This window comes from Macaca nemestrina, chromosome 7, assembly GCF_043159975.1.
Source record: "Macaca nemestrina isolate mMacNem1 chromosome 7, mMacNem.hap1, whole genome shotgun sequence".
NCBI classification, from domain to species: domain Eukaryota; kingdom Metazoa; phylum Chordata; class Mammalia; order Primates; family Cercopithecidae; genus Macaca; species Macaca nemestrina.
Window position 1 is genome coordinate 11,315,580 of NC_092131.1, and position 19,834 is coordinate 11,335,413.

Genomic DNA, 19,834 nt, shown 5'->3' on the forward strand with positions numbered 1-19,834 from the left:
TAGTAAAATGTTACATATTTATAGGAATTTGTATGACTAATACACCTGATAATGGCTAGTTTTTGTTATTAATACTAAGCAAGCTGGGCACGGTGACTCACGCCTGCAATCCCAGCACTTTGGGAGGCAGAAGCGGGCGGATCACTTGAGATCAGGAGTTTCAGATCAGCCTAGCTGGCCAACATGGTGAAACCCCATTTCAACTAAAAACAGAAAAATGAGCTGGGCTTGGTGGTGCACACCTGCAGTCCCAGCCCCTGGGGAGGCTGAGACAGGAGAATCACTTGAACCCAGGAGGCAGAGGTTGCAGTAAGCCAAGATTGCGCCACTGCACTCCAGCCTGGGCGACACAGCCAGACCCTGTCTCAAACAAAAACAAAAAGGGAAAAAACTAAGCAAAAGACCATGGATATCCTTTTTCAAACGTTACAAATGACAAAAAGCAAACGCAAATTTGTTTGGGGTATTTTCATGACATTTCCCTAAAGCAGGATGGGAAGTGGAACTGGCCTAAATGGCTTTGCCAGGCACCGCACCCCTGCTCCGCACACACACAGACTCACACACACACCACTCACCCACTCCTCCCAGCGAGCTATCTTCTCTGCCATCTCCACGGCCTCCTGGTGCTCGCGTTCTGCTTCCTCAGCAGCCTCCCTGGCCAGCCGCTCCTCCGCAGCCTTCCGCTCCTCTTCTGCCTTTTCTTCATCTGTTAAACCATAATTTCGAGGCTCCCCAATCTCTTTGATGAGCTGTTTGATAGCAAGTCTATTCTGAGCATCTTCAAGTTTTCCTACATCTTTAAATACCAGGAGAGAGATCAACACATACTTATATTCTAGGCCTGCCTGCAATTGGGAAAATTCTTTATTACTATAAACTTGTGATAGTCAATTATGTAAATTACCACATGGGGCTTTCTTTTCTAATTGCCAGCATAGTTCAGACTTTTTTCCCTCATGGGCAAATATCAGACCAGAGTCTGAGAGTCGTGGGTAGGGAAATGTGGACTTGGGTCTATGAGTTCTAACGATGACTTGATTAGTGTGGTTGGATGGGGGAATGGATTGCCTGAAAAGTAATGAGCTCTCCATGCCTGGAAGTATTCAAGCAAAGACTGGGACACTTCTTTCAGAGGTTTCTACAGAAGGAAGTCCTGCACTTGTGGGAGGCCAAACAGGGTGACCTTTCTGAAAATCAACGATTCTGGGATACGTTTTCAATTCACAAAAAAATAACCATTTCAGTGAGTCTACTTGAATAGGAAAAAAAAAATCCAGACTCCAGAATATCTGAAAAATGTTAGTATCAAGACTGAAGAGAAGAAAAAGAAAAATGGTGTATGGATAAATACTGAGATCTCCACGGTCATTGAGGTGGTAAATTCTATACCACTTTCTTAGGGCTGCTTGGAAGGTGTCTGCAGAGAACGGTGTGCAGCGGACAAATTTTGGTACTAAGCCCCTTCAGACCTTCCTCTGGGCAACTGCTTACCCCACTCCCATTCATAGTCACTGCTGTGCCCACCCCACCCATGTTTGTTTTTTATAGTTTTGTTTTGTTTTTGTAGACACAGGGTCTCCCCATGTTGCCCAGGCTGATCTTCAACTCTTGAGCTCAAGCAGTCCTCCTGCCTCTGCCTCTCACAGTGCTGGGATTACAGGGATGAGCCACCACCCCTCCCATGTTTGTATGACCTTGACCTAGACCAGAAGCACCACCGGGTTCTAACATGGGAAGAGGGGAGGAGCAGAGCCAATGCACTAGTTGGTGAACAGAAGCAAGCCCTTAAAAAAGCAAAAAACAGCTGGCCACGGTGGCTCACACCTGTAATCTCAGCACTTTGGGAGGCCGAGTAGGTTGAGGTCAGGAGTTCAAGACCAGCCTGGCCAACATGGAGAAACCTCATCTCCACTAAAAATACAAAAATTAGCCTGGCATAGTGGCGCACGCCTGTAGTTCCAGCTACTTGGGAGGCTTAGGCAGGAGGATCACTTGAACCCGGGAGGCAGAGGTTGCACTGAGTTGAGATTGAGCCACTGTACTCCAGCTTGGGTGACAGAGTGAGACTTTGTCTCAAAAAAATGAAAAAGAAAAAGTCATATCGAGTAGCTCCTCATTGCCTGACCTGTGACATTTAAATGCATTTCTCACTGGGTGTGGTGGTTCATGCCTGTAATCCCAGCACTTTGTGTGGCCGAGGTGGGCAGATTGCTTGAGGCCAGGAGTTTGAGACCAGCCTGGCCAACGTGGTGAAACCTGTCTCTACCAAAAATACAAAAATTAGCTGGGCATGGCAGCGTACGCCTGTAATCCCAGCTACTTGGGAGGCTGAGGCAGGAGAATTGCTTGAACCCAGGAGGCAGAGGTTGCAGTGAGCTGAGATTGTGCCATTGCACTCCAGCCTTGGTGACAGAGGGAGACTCTATCTCAAAAAGAAAAAGTAAAATAAAATAATATAATATAAATGCATTTCTCCCTGATTACTCTGAGTAATTACAACCTTGATATCACTAACTGGACACCTTTGAGAAGGTACTCAGGAATGATTCCCCCTGGCAATATTCCACTCTGACCCCAGAGCCGGGCCACTGCTGATTAGACTGGGGTGGGGCACCTCAGCCCAAACTGTGACCAGCAGAGTTGCCCTTCAGGGAATGTGGGACTGAACAGAGTAAAGTCAGCTCTGGCCTTAGCTCCCAGTGTAGCATTGTAACTCTGGGTGTGGGGTGGCCTCAGCCTACCACACAGGCCACAGAGCGGGAGAGAACCCTGGCCTAAAGAGAGAGATGACAAAGAGACACTGAGAGAGAAGCAGAGGCCAGAGCTGATGAGAGGATGCGATTCCCAGCATCTTTCCAGGGCCCCATTCCAGACCTTGCAGAGGCTGGGCTGCATCCCCTACCGTGAGATGCCCTCCCCGCCTCCCATCCTTAGGATGCATTTCTCCCCTATGCTTTTATATTCTTTCCCAGTTGTCAGCTGCAGATGAGGCCAAATGAGGTGGGCACAGGATGAGACGGAACACAATGGCCACTCATTCATTCCTCCCTGTTATTTCTTTTTTTCTCAACATTTTTCCCTGGGCTCTCCTGATCTTCCTGTAAACAGTTTTCTGGACCTAACTGAAAAGATGACAATCACTATTTTTCTGAAATATATTCTTCCTTCTTTCCTAGTTCTCTAAATAATGTAAACTAATTTCCATACTAGGAGGTGCAGAACCCTTAGCTTTTACATATAAAGCATGTCCAACATGCAGAAACATGTCTAGATGAGAACAAAACCCAGTGACTGCTGAGGGTGCAGACAAGAAAGATTTGCAGATTTACAAATTGTTATTTTTATATTTCTTTTTTTTTTTTTTTTTTCCTAAGACGGAGTCTCACTCTGTGACCTAGGCTGGAGTGCAGTGGCATGATCTCAGTTCACTGCAACCTCTGCCTCCTGGGTTCCAACGATTCTCCTGCCTCAGCCTCCTGGGTAGCTGGGATTACAGGTGTGCACCACCACGCCCAGCTAATTTTTGTATTTTTCGTAGAGATGGGGTTTCACCATGTTGGCCATGCTGGTCTCGAACTCCTGACCTCAGGTGATCCACCCACCTTGGTCTTCCAACATGTAGGGATTACAGGCATGAGCTACCGCACCCAGCCATTTTTAAATTTCATAATAGTATGTCATTTTATGCCTTAGTATTGGTAGGAATAACAAAATGACCACTTGTTGAACTCCTTCAACATGCCAGGCACTTTGTGTCTCTCATCTCTACTGTTTATAACAATCCTGCAAGCCTGATTATTTTCCTATTTCACAGATGAGAAAACTGAGGCCCAGCCACAACTGGAATTAGCTCTCCTTCCTCCTGCTGACATTATCCCTTAGCACTAAGTCTCCCGATACTCCAGGGCCCAAATGCTTTCCCATTGGGCAGCTGGGGGTAGAGAGCAGCCCCTGGAGTCCCAAGGGTGGGCCTGGCCAGGAAGCTTCCACCAGGCAGAAGCTGGTTCTTTCTCACCAAGCCCAAAGGAGGAATAAGTGTCAAGGTCCAGAAAACCAGAAAGGTAGGTCAGGGGTTCAACAAGCCCAGGGAAGTCGCAGCAGCTGTGAAAGCTAAGAGCTGGAGCCAGGAATCATAATGGTGGTGATGAGGCCGATGTGACGATGTGATGCGGGATCACAAGTGCTTGCTGGTGCTAAGCTCAGCGCTGTGTTTACAGGAAAGAAGAAGGAATGCGGTGAAGAGCTATTTGCTCTTCTGGGTAGCTACGGGGATGGGCTGGCCAGTCAGAAGGCCAGGAAAGGGTCTGGAAAAGCACCAGTGCCCAATAATTTAACAGGGACAGAGCACTGCCCCCAAGGAACCTGGGGTAATGGCCAAGCAGCCAGCACCGAACACACATTTCTTTTTTAAAAAATGAGTTTGTTGGCCAGGCATGGTGGCTCACACCTGTAATCCCAGCACTTTGGGCGGCCGAGGTGGGTGGATCATGAGGTCAGGTGTTTGAGAGCAGCCGGGCCAACATAGTGAAACCCCGTCTCTACTAAAAATACAAAAATTACTCAGGCATGGTGGTGCATGCCTGTAGTCCCAGCTACTTGGGAGGCTGAGGCAGGAGAATCCCTTGAACCCGGGAAGCAGAGGTTGCAGTGAGCCAAGATTGCACCACTGCACTCCAGCCTGGGCAACTGAGCAAGACTCCGTCTCAAAAACAAAGGATTTGTCATTTTACTTCATAATATACCCATAAATTCTCATACAATAATAACACCCACCACCAAATCCCCACGTAGAATGACTCCCCAGAAGGAGTGCCCTGTGTATTCCATGGCTTCCTGTGCCCCAACCCATGGTTATACTCCCCACCCTCCCCCAGCCCCACAATTACAGCTAGACCTGCACCAAGCTTTACTGGGGGTCCTGGACATTCACATTATCCTTGAATTCATTTAATACCAATATGTATCGGGTGAATTTCAATTTCATCAAAATAGTTGAAGACAGTCTCATCTTCGATATTGATGTCCCGGTAGTTGCTCAGAGCCCGGAGGAATCGGTCTTGGCTATAGTGGGTCCCGGCCACGATCCTCTCAGGAAGGTTTATCACACGCTCCTTCAGAAACTCATCCGAAGCATCCAGTGCACAAACGAATTCTGGGGAGAAGGAGAGACTCCAGAGTTGGCACAGTACAGCGCAGCTAACTAGCAGGGTGCTGGAGAACGCATGGGCCCTGGTAACCCAAGTGTCTGGTTACCCGCCAGGACCTCCTGTTGCCACAAATAGCCTGTCCAATTGGCTTTGCTGCCTCTCATGGAGGATAAATAGATGAAAATCACCCCATTTCCAGAGACCACCCTATGAGGCCCAATTGCTATTTTGTGCAATCTGTTATTTTCCCTTTCTTCCTCCCTCCCTCTCTTCCTTCCTTCCTCCCTCCCTTCCCCCACCCTCCCTCGGTCCTTCCTTCCTTCCTCCCTTCCTCCCTTCCGAATAAAAGCAGCAGAAATCATAAGTAGCAAATCTCAGATAACCCTGTGATATCAGCTTCCTAATTTTCAAATTGTCTCTTTTCTCTTTTTTAAAAAATATATACATATATATGCATATATGTATGTATATCTATCTTAGAGAGAGACAAGGTCTCACTATGTGCAGGCTGGTCTCAAATTCCTGCCTTAAGCAGTCCTCCCACTTTGGCCTCCCCGAGTGCTGGCAGGGATAGGCCACGGCTCCTGGCCTCACATTGCCTCCTGTCCAGCACAGTTATCACAGGCTTCCAAAGAGAACTATGGCTACAAGCAACATGCTTTGATGGCCAGTTTGCCAAATTAATAAAAATGGGAACACCTCTTGGAATTTTAATGGATCCAGCTCTTTCCTCAATGCCATTGACTATGAAACACGTTCAACATGATATGGTCAGCACTTATCAAATTCAACACACAGATCATGTTAATAATGACCATTTTACCCACCTGTGATTTTCTTTTAAACTGTGAAAGCAGCTGTTCCTTCAGCTTCTAGTACAAATTCAATGGATAATTGTTGAGTGAATGAGAGATTCAGGTGTGGATCAGTGAAATAAACTTTCCAAGGTGAGTTGTGATTCTTAGAGGTTCTCTTTTTTTTTTTTTGAGACGGAGTCTCGCTCTGTCACCCAGGCTGGAGTGCAGTGGCCGGATCTCAGCTCACTGCAAGCTCCACCTCCCGGGTTCACGCCATTCTCCTGCCTCAGCCTCCCGAGTAGCTGGGACTACAGGCGCCTGCCACCTCGCCTGGCTAAGTTTTTGTATTTTTAGTAGAGACGGGGTTTCACTGTGTTAGCCAGGATGGTCTCGATCTCCTGACCTCGTGATCTGCCCGTCTTGGCCTCCCAAAGTGCTGGGATTACAGGCTTGAGCCACCGCGCCCGGCCTAGAGGTTCTCAACTACAGGACCAGTGTACACTGGTGCCCAGATCAGTGGCTGGGTGCATCACAAATACCTTGCTATCTATTAGAGCTCAACAGAACTTAGGAATGATTTGATTTTTGTTCTAAAATTGTATTGGCTTGTAACATCATAATGCCATTCTTGTTTACTTGTATTCTAATAAGCTTCCTTGAGTGGGTGAAAAGGGAAAGCGCACTGGGGAAAGCCCACAGGAGGTGTGTCCCCGAGGCATGTGGACATATGTGAACATCATCTGCTGCAGATACTAACTGTGAAAGCAAAGGCTGAGACAGCCTGTGGAATAAGATCCTGTAAATTCATAATAGTTTGATACTACCTCCATTCTGCATATGAGAGGCAGTTTCGCAAGGAAGTTGTTCTATCTTTTGCTCATCTTTTACCATTTGATTGTCATGATTTTCATGAGTGGCTGCCTTTTGAAAAGGAAGGTAGACATCTGAACCCCCAAATGCTGGTACGGTACTGAAATCAAAATGATGTCAACAGATTTGCTGAAAATTGAATCCATTTAAGCTCTGTGATGTCAGACATCTATATGAAAACTTTCTTATTTTTTTCCCTAACATGATACTCATTTGTTAGAAAATGTGTGAATTATGTTAATAATCTGTGAATTTCAAAAATATATTCTACCTTTCTTCCAGGCTGATCGGGAGGTGTAAGATTCCAGTTAATCAAATAATGAGTAACATCCTTGGCTTTCCAATTTGCAAAGATTTTTAATATGATAAAATATACTTCTCACTAGATGATTTTTAAAAAAAATGTTCATTCATTCTCTTTGTGACTCACAGAGAACTTCAAGATTCTGCAGTATCTCAAGACAGTTATTCAGAATGTCTATTGTCCTCGCACTGGCTAACTGTGGATAGCAAGTAATAGATTTCTGCTTGGTGAGACTGTAGATAACAAGGAGGTCACTGTATTTGGCTATCTGGAATCACATGAAAAATCTATGGGTTTTTGTTTTGTTTTTAGGCAAAGTCTCGCTCTTGTACCCCACGCTGGAGTGCAGTGGCGCGGTCTCGGCTCACTGCAACCTCCACCTCCCGGGTTCAAGTGATTCTCCTGCCTCAGCCTCCCGAGTGATTATAGGCTGGGATTATAGGCATGCACCACCATGCCTGGCTAATTTTATATTTTTAGTAGAGACGGGGTTTCACCATGTCGGCCAGACTGGTCTTGATCTCCTGACCTCAGGTGATCTGCCTACCTCGGCCTCCCAAATTGCTGGGATTACAGGTGTAAGCCACCGTGCTGGGCCGAAAAATCTGTTTTAACAAATTTCCAAATATTCATCAGATAGGTACAACTTTAAACTTATCTCCTTCAACTAAGGTCTTGAAAGGATCAAACTGGACATAGGCTAACAGCAGTGGTAAAATGCAGTGGTTTCTCACTGGGAGAGAATACCATCTAGAACTGGATTATCATAGGTTGGAATGTGTTTCTTTTATTTTCTGTGTCTTATGCTTTGTTTTTTTTTTTTTTTTTTTTTTTTTTTTTTGAGACGGAGTCTCGCTCTGCCACCCAGGCTGGAGTGCAGTGGCCGGATCTCAGCTCACTGCAAGCTCCGCCTCCCGGGTTCACGCCATTCTCCTGCCTCAGCCTCCCAAGTAGCTGGGACTACAGGCGCCCGCCACCTCACCCGGCTAGTTTTTTGTATTTCTTAGTAGAGACGGGGCTTCACCGTGTCAGCCAGGATGGTCTCGATCTCCTGACCTCGTGATCCGCCCGTCTCGGCCTCCCAAAGTGCTGGGATTACAGGCTTGAGCCACCGCGCCCGGCCGTCTTATGCTTTGATTTCTTTTTTTTTTTTTTTTTTTTTTTAAGAGACAGGGTCTCACTCTGTCACCCAGACTGAAGTGCAGTGGCATGATCAAGGCTTACCACAGGCTTGACCTCCTGGGCACAAGATATCCTCCCACCTCAGCCTCCTGAGTAGCTGGGACCACAGGCACATGCCACCACACCTGGCTAATTAAAAATGTTTTTGTGTGTGTGGAGATGGGGGTCTTGCTATGTAGCCCATGCTGGTCTCCAACTCCTGGACTCAAGCAATCCTCCTGCATTAGCCTCCCTGGGATTGCAGGTGGCGTAAGCCACCCACCTGGCCTGTTTTGATATCTTGAGGGGGGCCTTACAGATCTGGGGAGAGACTGCTGCCCTTCCCAGGCCTAGCCAATACCTAAAGATAGTAACAACTTACTTGGGAATGCCCCTCCTATGCAAGCCACTCAGTCCGTTTATCTAATCTCACACAGCAAGCCAGTATTTCCCTTGCCCTAAATCATCCCAGGACCAGGCCCCAGGCAACTAGAGACCACCCCTAAACTCAAACTAGCCAGTCCTGAATGGTTCACTGTGGCCTGTCTCGGCTTTCCCAAAGAAACCCCAACAACGGCTTTAATCTAGATCTTGCCCTTTGTTCTTGCTTCTGCCGCCTGACCAAACCTGGCATTCCCCATGTGCCCCCATCTCTAGGGAATCCTAAGCAGTAAATTATTTCAATGGCATTGACCTTTCCGTGTTACCATTCAGTTCCCTCCCTCAATTAAAATCCCACAGGTATTTCTTTTAGGGAAATAGAAAATAGGGACAATTTCTGGAAAGAGGGTAGTTTGCTAACAACAGATTAACATTCCAAATAGATTACGTCTTAGACGTGTTTGCACTGTGTCCAACAAAGAGAGGACAGCCCAGTGGCCTACGTTTAAGAGTTCTTGGTCACTTGACCTCTGTGCTTCCATTTCCTTATCTTACAGGCAGGTTTCGTTAATTCTGTTTTGGAGGCGGTGGAGTGAGAAGACCTGAGTTTTAATTTAATCCCCCTACCATTTACTAGTGAGTGGACTTGTATACATCTCTGGGCTTTAGCTTCTGGATTGGGTAAACGTGGGTGTAATTCCTGCCTTGCAGGATTGTGAAAAGGTTCAATGAGTGCCCGGCACATGACAAATTGCACACGAAAAATTGCCAGTTGAGCTGAAATGTATCCAGCTGCCCCAGTGAGGGTGTTATGATTTAGCGCAGTTTGCAATTAGTGAATATTGCCTAGAAGTGATAAACATACATACACTGGACATACCTACCCAGAATCTAATAATCAACAATAAACTTTACTTTTTATTTTATTTTTTTAATTAATTTTTTTGAGACAGGTTCTTGCTCTGTTGCCCAGGCTGGAGTGCAGTGGTGCAATCAGGGCACCTGCAGCCTTGATTTCCCATGCTCAGGTGATTCTCCCACCTCAGCCTTCCAAGTAGCTGGGACTACAGGTGCATGCCACCACCCCGGCTAATTTTTTTGATTTTTTGTTTTTCTTTTTTTTAGTAGATATGAGGTCTCACTATGTTGCCCAGGCTGGTCTCTGACTCCTGAGCTCAAGAGATCCTCCCACCTTGACCTTCCAAAGTGCTGGGATTACAGGCACTGTGTCTGGCCAATCAACTTTAGTTTTTAACTTTTTCTGAGGCATTTGCCTAAATTAATGGGAAATCTGAGACAAACCATCCCTGTGGCATTTCATGCCTCTGCCATTGGCTTCACAGCCTACAGGCAAACAATAAATATCCATCCCCAAGGATGACTGCTATCTGGTGGCCTCAGTGCTTCCAGAAGCTTCTCTGCAAACTGTGTTGGACCAAGAGAAGGTAACAGACACAAGCTGCCTTCGTTGGGGACTGGATACCACTGAGCAGGCAGGCCCTTTTCAGTTACAGCCTTGTCCTAAGTTGCTGAAAATAGATTTTCTTCTAGTGATCTTATGACCCAAAATGATTCCCTATGAATATACACCTCAAGCAAACTGACTGAAAACAACACTTGTTAACGTTTGTAGGAAGGTCACAAGAAATGCCTGCTCAGTACTAAATAAATCCTGTTGTGTACGATAAATTGCTTATGCCTTGCTTTCAAGAGTACTTTGTGAAATCCTGTGTAAATATGTGATGGAATAAAACCGCTGTGGAGTTAAGAGTGAGCTGAAAAGCTTTGGACCTGTGCAATCTCAAGTCAGAAGCTGAAGGTCTTGATGATGGCATGGTTAGCACCAAAACCAGGGCAGGGAAGGAGCCTACGTGACTCAGGAAGTCAAGCCATCAATAGATTTGCTACCTTTTGCTTTGTTACAGGAGAGAGCAGTGGAAGACAATGTTCCCACAGGGATTTCTATTCATTTCAGCAATTTAATATTCCTCATGTTTATCCCTCGGTGCATTCTCTAGTTTGCAAGTTTATGCTTGAGAATATCTTTTAATTTTTTTCCTAAAAAAAAAAATCCTACTTTATTAAACTCAAAAAGATTGTTTTGGCACAAAAGGGGTATCGGGGCTACTCTAGGCACACTGCCTATGGTGTAGCCCTGCTCCTTAAGGAGTAGTTTAAAAAAAAAAAAAAGAGGCTGGGCAAGGTGGCTCACGCTCGTAATCCCAGCACTTTGGGAGGCTAAGGCAGGTGGATCACCTAAGGCCAGGAGTTTGAGACCAGCCTGGACAACATGGTGAAAACCCGTCTCTACTAAAAATACAAAAATTAGCTGGAAATGGTGGCAGGCACCTGTAGTCCCAGCTACTGGGAGAAAAAAAAGAAAGAAAAAAGAGACAGGTATCAGACAGCATTCTTCTTTTTTTTTGAGACAGAGTCCCTCTCGGTTGCCCAGGCTGGAGTGCTGTGGCGTGATCTCGGCTCACTGCAACCTCCGTCTCCTGGGTTCAAGTGATTCTCTTGCCTCAACCTCCCGAGTAGCTGGGACTACAGGTGCACAGTACGACACCCAGCTAATTTTTGTAGTTTTACAAAATTACTTTTACCTTATCAGTGAATCTTCCTCCTCCTCTCCCTCCTCATCCTTCTCCCCCTTCTCCTCCCGCTTCTCATCCTCCCCCTCTTCCTTCCCTCCTCCCCCCTCATTTTACATTCTTTTAAATGTGATCTTGGGAAAATAAACTTACCAGGTATAATTAATTTATCAAAGGGAAACATTCTGCCTCTGACTTCATCTTCCTCCTCCTCATCTTCCTCTAAGAAAACAAAATATTCCTCATTGTGTTTATTAATATATTATTACCATGGATCACAGCAAAAAAATCCAAATATCTTAAGTAGCAAGCACTAATGAAAACTAGCCATAAAGAGCACATGTATTTTTAGAAATAGTCTCACAAACTAAATGTACATTGATAGATGCATGGATAAAGAAAATGTGGTATAGACATCCAACAGAATACTATTCAGCCTTTAAAAAGAAGGAAATGGGCCGGGCGCGGTGGCTCAAGCCTGTAATCCCAGCACTTTGGGAGGCCGAGGCGGGTGGATCACGAGGTCAGAAGATCGAGACCATCCTGGCTAACATGGTGAAACCCCGTCTCTACTAAAAATACAAAAAACTAGCCAGGCGCGGTGGCGGGCGCCTGTAGTCCCAGCTACTTGGAGGCTGAGGCGGGAGAATGGCGTAAACCCGGGAGGTGGAGCTTGCAGTGAGCAGAGATCGCGCCACTGCACTCCAGCGTGGGCGACACAGCGAGACTCCGTCTCAAAAAAAAAAAAAAAAAAAAAAAAGAAGGAAATGGCTGGGCACCATGGCTCACACCTGTAATCGCAATAATTTGGGAGGGCAAGGCAGTAGGATCACCTGAAGCCAGGAGTTCAGAGATCAGCCTGGCAACAGAGTGAAACCTCCAGAAAAATTTTAAATTAGTTGGGTGTGCTCATGCACGCCTGTACTCCCAGCTACTCGGGAGACCGAGGCAGGAAAACCGCTTGAGCCCAGGAGGGCAAGGCTGCAGTAAACTGTGATCATATATATCACTGTGCTCCAGCTGGGGTGACGAATGGTCTGCTTTTTTTTTTTTAAAGGAAATTCTGCTTTGTGCAACAACAAGGATGAACCTTGAGGACATTATGCTAAGTGAAATCAGTGACAGAAAGACAAATACTGCATGATTCCACTTAAATGGGGAACTTGAGTAGTCAAATTCAAAGAATGAAAGGGTGGGATGGTGGTTGCCAGAGGCTGGGGAGGGGAAATACAAAAGTTACTAATCAACAGGCATGAAATTTTAATCCGGAAAGATGCATAAGCTCTAGAGATCTGCTGAACAACCCAGTGCCTATAGCCAATGATCATGTATTGCACACTTAAAAACCCGTTCCGAGGGCAGATCTCATGTTAAGTGTTTGTGCCACAATACAATACAATAAAATTGTAAAAAATTTGTAAAAGGCTATGCACCTTGAGCCATCATCTGGGGGGGAAAAACATAGAAAAAAAAAAAGCTACCTAATGAAAGGTGAGCCAAGGCTCAAAAATAGTCTCTCTAGTTTTCTGTTTACTTTAATTGAGTGACTATTTCTCTGAACAATAAAGTTGCAACTTACCTGAATATAAATACTCAAAATAGAACACTCAAACTTACGATTGAACAGGTCTTTTGCTTGATCATAGGTCTTTGGGAATCCATCCAAAATGTAACCTTGATTCCTGCAAGGCATTGATTTTAGCTTTTCTTTCATAAATCTAATTATATATTGATCGTCTAGTTGACCTGATAAAAAAGCATATATGTAAATATTACTGTGGGGTCATATTCTGCATAAGAGTTGTTTTAAAGTTATCTCAAAAATTGTTGTGTAGTCAAAGGTACTATTGGAAATCCCTATTTTGTTTTGCTTTGCTTTTTTTTTAAGAGACGGGTCTCACTCTGTCGCCCAGGCTGGAATGCAGGGGTGTGGTCACAGCTAACTGCAGCCTCAGCCTCCCAGGCTCTGCAATCCTCCCACCTCAGCCTACCAAGTAGCTGGACTATAGGCGCTTGCCACCACACCCAGCTGATTTTTAAATGTTTTATAGAGAAAGGGTCTTGCGATTTTGCCCAGGCTAGTCTTGCACTCCTGGCCTCCAGCAGTCCTCCCACCTTGGCCTCCCAAAATGCTGGGATTACATTTTGGCCCTTAAAGTAAAAAATATGTGATTTTGTATTTTGAACGTGACGTGAATTCTAATGCACAATAATGTAGGAGAACCCAGTGAACTCATCTGCAAGAAAGAGCATGGGCGAGTGCTGATGTCTGCACTTTCAAAATGTTCTGTAATCCCAATTTGTGGTGAAATTGATTGAGGAGAAGCAACTGGAGCAATGCAGAGAGCTCCCTGCAACCCCCCGCAGGGTTTCTGTTTTGATATTACACCTCTGTAACCTTACTATACAATAATAAATGCTTCTGTTGTGAGAATTGTGAGATAGCATTCATGGATGTTGCTAGCACATGATTTACTAAAAGAAGGTGCTGGATTTGACTAACAATCAAACTTGACCCAACCCTCAAAGGCACTTTTCTCTGTAATGCTTCAGAAAAGAACGTGGCTCCCTTCTCCCTGTCTTTTCCAGTTGGCATTTCTGACCTCAGCCCCACTGGACAGTTCCCTCTCAAGCCCTGACACTGGGTTCCTGGCACTGCTTGGGGAGGATGAGGAGGGAGGAGTTTGTTCTAAAACCGGTACAGTGGTTTAACAACAACATGCTGCAACTCCACCACAATATTCATCTATCATTCCATCATAATTATCGAACAGCTACAATGTTCAAGAAACAGCCCTATCCTTACCTTGCTTAATGTGTACATTATAGTAATGTAAGTTTGACAAGTTAGAGAACTTGATCTTCAAAGCTCTTGCCAGAGTTTGTACTACTCTTTTACCTTATCAGTGAGTCCTCCTCCTCCTCTCCCTCCTCATCCTTCTCCCCCTTCTCCTCCCCCTTCTCATCCTCCCCCTCCTCCTTCCCTCCCCCCCCTCATTTTACATAATGTAAAATAAATAAGTTCAGCCTTCTTTTTATTACTCTATCAATGACAATAAACTGATCTAATTAAAACACCTCCCCCAGCAGTGGCTCACACCTATAATCTCAGCACTTTGGGAGGCCAAGGCGGGCTGATTACCTGAGGTTGGGAGTTCGAGACCAGCCTGACCAACATGGAGAAACCCCCATCTCTACTAAAAATACAAAATTAGCCGGGCATGGTAGCACATGCCTGTAATCCCAGTTACTCGAGAGGCTGAGGCAGGAGAATCACCTGAACCTGCGAGACGGAGGTTGCAGTGAGCCAAGATCGCACCATTGCACTCTAGCCTGGGCAGCAAGGGCGAAACTCTGTCTCAAAACAAAAAAACAAACAAAAAAAACACCTCTCCCTTCTTCTACCTTTCAGTGTCACACCACCCATTAGGCAGTAACACGTTCAGAAAATAACTGTGTCTTTCAGAAATTTAAATATTATGGCTAAGACAAAAAAAAATCTTAAGTAGTATTTAACATAATGAAATTCCTCCGAATGATTCTACATTACTTCCCAGTAAGGTTCACAGGGGTGCCAAGAAATGAAGCCAGGCCGGGCGCGGTGGCTCAAGCCTGTAATCTCAGCACTTTGGGAGGCCAAGACGGGCGGATCACGAGGTCAGGAGATCGAGACCATGCTGGCTAACCCAGTGAAACCCGTCTCTACTAAAAAATACAAAAAACTAGCCAGGCGAGGTGGCGGGCGCCTGTAGTCCCAGCTACTCCGGAGGCTGAGGCAGGAGAATGGCGTAAACCCGGAAGGCGGAGCTTGCAGTGAGCTGAAATCCGGCCACTGCACTCCAGCCTGGGCGACAGAGCGAGACTCCATCTCAAAAAAAAAAATGAAGCCAAATAAAAACATGTCAAAGGATTCACTAATATTCTAAGTCTGATTTTATTAAGTTGTCTATTTTCTTTTTTGTTTGTTTGAGACAGAGTCTCACTCTGTTTCCCAGGCTGGAGTGCAGTGGTGCAATCTTGGCTCACTGCAACCTCTGCCTCCTGGGTTCAAGAGATTCTCATGCCTCAGCCTCCTGAGTAGCTGGGATTACAGGTGTGCATTACCACACCTGGCTAATTTTATTTGTATTTTTTAGTAGAGACAGGGTTTTGCCATGCTGGTCAGGCTGGTTTCAAACTCCTGACCTCAGGTGATCCACCCACCTCATACTCCCAAAGTGCTGGGATTACAGGAATGAGTAACCACACCCGGCCTAAGCAGTCTATTTTCATTTTTCAATGGCTTTGTTATTAAATTAAATGCACTTAATCTAGAAATCTAGCTGCAATTCCCTTCAATGCCTCCCTCAGTTTATTTCAGGCCCTGAGTTTAGCCATTCATTTCTGCTTGATTCGGAACGAAAGTGCTCAGTAATTAAGAAGGGACCTTCAGCAGCATTTTTTGGTAATTATGGGATGTTTAAGAGGCGTGACCCAGTACACAAAGGACCCAGCCCAAGTGCCTTTCTCTTGAGAAATGTGATCTCTTAGAGATAATCCGATGACCTTTGGCCAGGGTTCAGCTCTATGGCCAGCAACTGTGCTGTTTGAAAATGAATGAGCACAGCCCTCCTACATAGCTTTTAAAAACGTCATCCTTTTTCTAAAAAAACATTTGGCCGGGCGTGGTGGCTCACGCCTGTAATTCCAGCACTTTGGGAGGCCGACGGGGGCGGATCACGAGGTCAGGAGATCAAGACCATCCTGGCTAACATGGTAAAATCCTGTCTCTACTAAAAAATACAACAAAAATTAGCCAGGCGTGGTGGCGGGCACCTGTAGTCCCAGCTACTCCGGAGGCTGAGGCAGGAGAATGGTGTGAACCCGGGAGGCGGAGCTTGTAGTGAGCAGAGATCGTGCCACTGCACTCCAGCCTGGGCAACAGAGCGAGACTCTGTCTCAAAAAAAAAAAACAAAAAAATTTAAATGTATCTTTCAAATACCAGTAATATTCAAAATGTTCATATTAACACATACTCATAATTACTAAAACATGTTTACAAATAGAGAGCTGCTCCCCTGAGCAGTGGTGGGAATGTGAGGGAATGCATTTGGGATTACAGCTTGGCTTCTGTTCCCTCATCCCCAGGAAACTGCACTGTCATAACTGATGATGACCAAACAGCAAGCGGTGATTTCAGAAAGGAAAGAGTCCAACAGCTATGTATTTGTAGGAAATCTGCCTCATGGGAGAGATCACCCTTTCTTTCTTTTTTTTTTTTTTTTTTTTGAGACAGGGTCTTACTCCTGCCACTCAGGCTGGAGTGCAATGTCGGGATCTTGGCTCACTGCAGCCTCAACCTCCTGGGCTCAGGTGGTGCCTCGCGCACCACCATGCCCAGCTAATTTTTTTTTTTTTTTTTTTTTTTTTTTTTTTTTTTTGTAGAGACAGGGTCTTGCCATGCTGCCCAGGCTGGTCTCAAACTCCTGGGCTCGGGCAATTTTCCTGCCTCAGCCTCAGCCTCTCAAAGTGCTGGGATTACCGGCGTTGAGCCACCGTATGTGACTTTCCTTTTTCTTTGTAGAAGCAGAAGCAGAAGTGTTCCACTTGGGTCCCAGCCTGAGCTTGGTAAATAAATGTACCTCAGAACTAGAATTATCCATACAGCTATTCTTAAAGGTAATTAGAAATGAAACAAAATGAGTGGCTTTTTACTCACTTCACCAGGCAATGGGTAAAACTCCATTTTTTGCTGAGATACAGAAGTTTAAAAATCTACATCTCATCCAGGCAGTTTGATATTTGGATAAATTTGTCTAAATCAGGTAATGTATCTGTAAGCAGCTCAGGGAAGAAATACCTTAAGAAGAAGCGGCCAGCAGGGTGGCTCACGCCTGTGATCCTAGCACTTTGGGAGGCCGAGGTGGGTGGATTGTCTAAGCTCAGGAGTTCGAAACCAGCCTGGTCAACACGGTGAAACCCCATTTCTACTAAAAATACAAAAAAATTAGCCGGGTGTGGTGATGTGCGTCTGTAGTCCCAGCTACTCGGGAGGCTGAAGCAGGAGAATTGCTTGAACCTGGGAAGCGGGGTTTGCAGTGAGCCGAGATCGCACCATTGCACTCCAGCCTGGGTGACAAAGTGAGACTCCATCTCCAGAAAAAAAAGAAGCAGCAAAAGATGGCTCTTGGAAGAAATTTTGGAATCTTCAATTTGATCTAATATGGATACATTAATATTCCCAAATCTTTCATATTGCACTAATTTATTAAAAGAACTGTGTATTGGAGTTTGCAATTTAAAACTAACTGAGGCATGATGGACTAGTTTAAAATATTTTACTTGATTATACATATACACTTTCCAAAATTCTTTTTTTTTTTTTTTTTTTTTGAGACGGAGTCTCGCTCTGTCACCCAGGCTGGAGTGCGGTGGCCGGATCTCTGCTCACTGCAAGCTCCGCCTCCCGGGTTTACGCCATTCTCCTGGCTCAGCCTCCCGAGTAGCTGGGACTACAGGCGCCCGCCACCTCGCCCGGCTAGTTTTTTGTACTTTTTAGTAGAGACGGGGTTTCACCATGTTAGCCAGGATGGTCTCGATCTCCTGACCTCGTGATCCGCCCGTCTCGGCCTCCCAAAGTGCTGGGATTACAGGCTTGAGCCACCGCGCCCGGCCTCCAAAATTCTTATGTAATCTCTAGTGAACTTTTAACTGGTCAAAACTTGTGTTCATGTGAACTTTTTTTTTTTTTTTTTTGCATATTCATCTACACTTACAGATTTCCTCAGTAATATTTTGAGTTGGTTATTTGCTTTCAGTTGCATTTTTTATTGTGCATGCAGAATGTCCATTCCTACCCGTGACTTTAGGTTCATTATAGGTTTATTTGGGCAGTATTAGAAAAAAAAATACTGTAGCCGGGCGCGGTGGCTCACGCTTGTAATCCCAGCACTTTGGGAGGCTGAGGCAGGTGGATCACCTGAGGTCGGGAGTTCAAGACCAGCCTGACCAACATGGAGAAACCCGGTCTCTACTAAAAATACAAAATTAGCCGGGGTGGTGGCACATGCCTGTAATCCCAGCTACTCGGGAGGCTGAGGCAGGAGACTCGCTTGAACCCGGGAGGCTGAGGTTGCGGTGAGCCGAGATCGCGCCATTGCACTCCAGCCTGGGCAAAAAGAGCGAAACTCTGTCTCAAAAAAAAAAAAAAAAGAAAAAAAAAATACTGTAAATCAAGAGATACTCTCCAGCATTTTAATAAGGCCAAAACAAAGTTGGTGATCTAAAGGCTTATTAATGGTATGGAGTTTCTACATGACATTAGTGAAAAATGAGGTTTGTTTTCTATTAGGAAAATGGGCAGCTCTCTCCGGCTGTGTATTTTTCATGTTAATCCCCAAAGTTCACCAAATACCTAATCATGAAGTATGTAGGCAGCTAATATCCCTCCAGGAACGGGCCAGGTGCTCACACCTGTAATCTCAGCACTTTGGGAGGGTGAGGCAGGAAGATGGCTTGAGCTCAGGAGTTTGAGACCAGCCTAGACAACATAGGGAGATCTCATCTCTATTAAAAATAAAAAACAGGCCAGGCGCGGTGGCTCAAGCCTGTAATCCCAGCACTTTGGGAGGCCGAGACGGGTGGATCACGAGGTCAGGAGATCGAGACCATCCTGGCTAACACGGTGAAACCCCGTCTCTACTAAAAAAAATACAAAAAACTAGCCGGGCGAGGTGGCGGGCGCCTGTAGTCCCAGCTACTCGGGAGGCTGAGGCAGGAGAATGGCGTGAACCCAGGAGGCGGAGCTTGCAGTGAGCTGAGATCCGGCCACTGCACTCCAGCCTGGGCGACAGAGCGAGACTCCGTCTCAAAAAAATAAAAAAAATAAAAAAAATAAAAAACAAGGCCAGGTGTGGTGTCTTACGCCTGTAATCCCAGCACTTTGGGAGGCCAAGGCGGGTGGATCACGAGGTCAGGAGATCGAGACCATCCTGGCTAACACAGTGAAACCCCATCTCTACTAAAAATACAAAAAAAATTAGCCAGGCGTGGTGGCGGGCTCCTGTAATCCCAGCTACTCGGGAGGCTAAGGCAGGAGAATGACGTGAACCTGGGAGGCGGAGCTTGCAGTGAGCCAAGATCGTGCCACTGCACTCCAGCCTGGGTGACAGAGAGAAGACTCCGTCTCAAATAAAATAAAATAAATAATAAAAATAAAAATAGAAAACATTAGCCAGGCATGGTGGCTACTTGGGAGGCTGAGGTGGGCGGATTGTTTGAGTCCAGGAAATAGGGTCTGCAGTGAGCTATGATTGCACCACTGTACTCCAGCCTGGGTGACAGAGCAAAATCCTAACCTCCCCCGCCAAAAAAAAAATTCCTCCAAGTATCATTCCTTCCTATGTTGTGTGTGTGTGTGTGTGTGTGTGTGTGTGTGTATATATATATATATATTTTTTTTTGTGATGGAGTCTTGCTGTATCGTCCAGGCTAGAGTGCAGTGGCGTGATCTCTGCTCACTGCAACCTCTGCCTCCCGGGTTCAACCAATTCTCCTGCCTCAGCCTCCTGAGTAGTTGGGATTACAAGCACCTGCCACCG

The 19,834-nt window shown here is 45.7% G+C and overlaps 1 protein-coding gene across 3 annotated transcripts in view; it reads right to left on the bottom strand.

The window, feature by feature from the left end:
• LOC105467660 (adenylate kinase 7) overlaps nt 1–19,834 on the bottom strand; it is a 99,824-nt gene that overhangs the window by 6,210 nt on the left and 73,780 nt on the right. For all 3 annotated transcript variants that reach the window (XM_071099637.1, XM_071099638.1, XM_071099636.1), the window contains 4 exons: nt 12,872–13,000; nt 11,408–11,476; nt 4,958–5,155; nt 579–799 (listed from right to left, as the gene is read on the bottom strand). In XM_071099637.1, the coding sequence (XP_070955738.1) occupies nt 579–799; nt 4,958–5,155; nt 11,408–11,476; nt 12,872–13,000 (617 nt within the window). The remainder of the gene's footprint in view (nt 1–578; nt 800–4,957; nt 5,156–11,407; nt 11,477–12,871; nt 13,001–19,834) is intronic.